This window comes from Colobus angolensis, unplaced genomic scaffold (genome assembly GCF_000951035.1).
Source record: "Colobus angolensis palliatus isolate OR3802 unplaced genomic scaffold, Cang.pa_1.0 Scaffold405, whole genome shotgun sequence".
Classification (NCBI taxonomy): Eukaryota; Metazoa; Chordata; class Mammalia; order Primates; family Cercopithecidae; genus Colobus; species Colobus angolensis.
In genome coordinates this window covers 2,115,561-2,116,100 of record NW_012117433.1, presented here as the reverse complement: position 1 = coordinate 2,116,100, position 540 = coordinate 2,115,561, and the positions used below count along the sequence as shown (strand labels likewise).

Genomic DNA, 540 nt, shown 5'->3' with positions numbered 1-540 from the left:
AGGCCAGGGTTTACTGAAGGCAGAATGCTTCCCATTTAGGCTGCTGGCCCCAATCCTTGCACCAGAAAGGACATTGCTGGCTGTGGCTAAGTGCTTGAGAAGTGAAAAGTAGCACACAGTTGTTCACTAAAGTACACTGCAGTAGAAGAAAATGACACTGATAATCATGAGTAGGAGACTAAAGCACCGTGTGCGTCCCAATGTGTGAACTAGAGCAAATCTCACCTGTAAGAGTAAAGGGTGAAAACCCCACTGTGGCTGAGTTTTGCGCCTCCACCGTAAGCGCCACCTTTTTCTCGAATTTCTGTATGCAGGAATTTAGCAGTCATCAAACGTGCAAGGATTTTAAGACTGAAATGAATGATGAAAAAATGCAAGTTATAAACACCATGGCTGATAAAAAAGCATAGACAATGAAGTAATTATTGGATTACGTGAAAATGAAAATAAGGCCGGGCCCGGTGGCTCAAGCCTGTAATCCCAGCACTTTGGGAGGCCGAGACGGGCGGATCACGAGGTCAGGAGATCGAGACCATCCTG

The 540-nt window shown here is 45.9% G+C and overlaps 1 protein-coding gene across 1 annotated transcript in view; it reads right to left on the bottom strand.

Annotated features, from left to right (window-relative positions):
• PITRM1 (pitrilysin metallopeptidase 1) overlaps positions 1–540 on the bottom strand; it is a 78,227-nt gene that overhangs the window by 3,652 nt on the left and 74,035 nt on the right. The window contains exon 24 of the mRNA XM_011956002.1: positions 226–351. Within this exon, the coding sequence (XP_011811392.1) occupies positions 226–351 (126 nt within the window). The remainder of the gene's footprint in view (positions 1–225; positions 352–540) is intronic.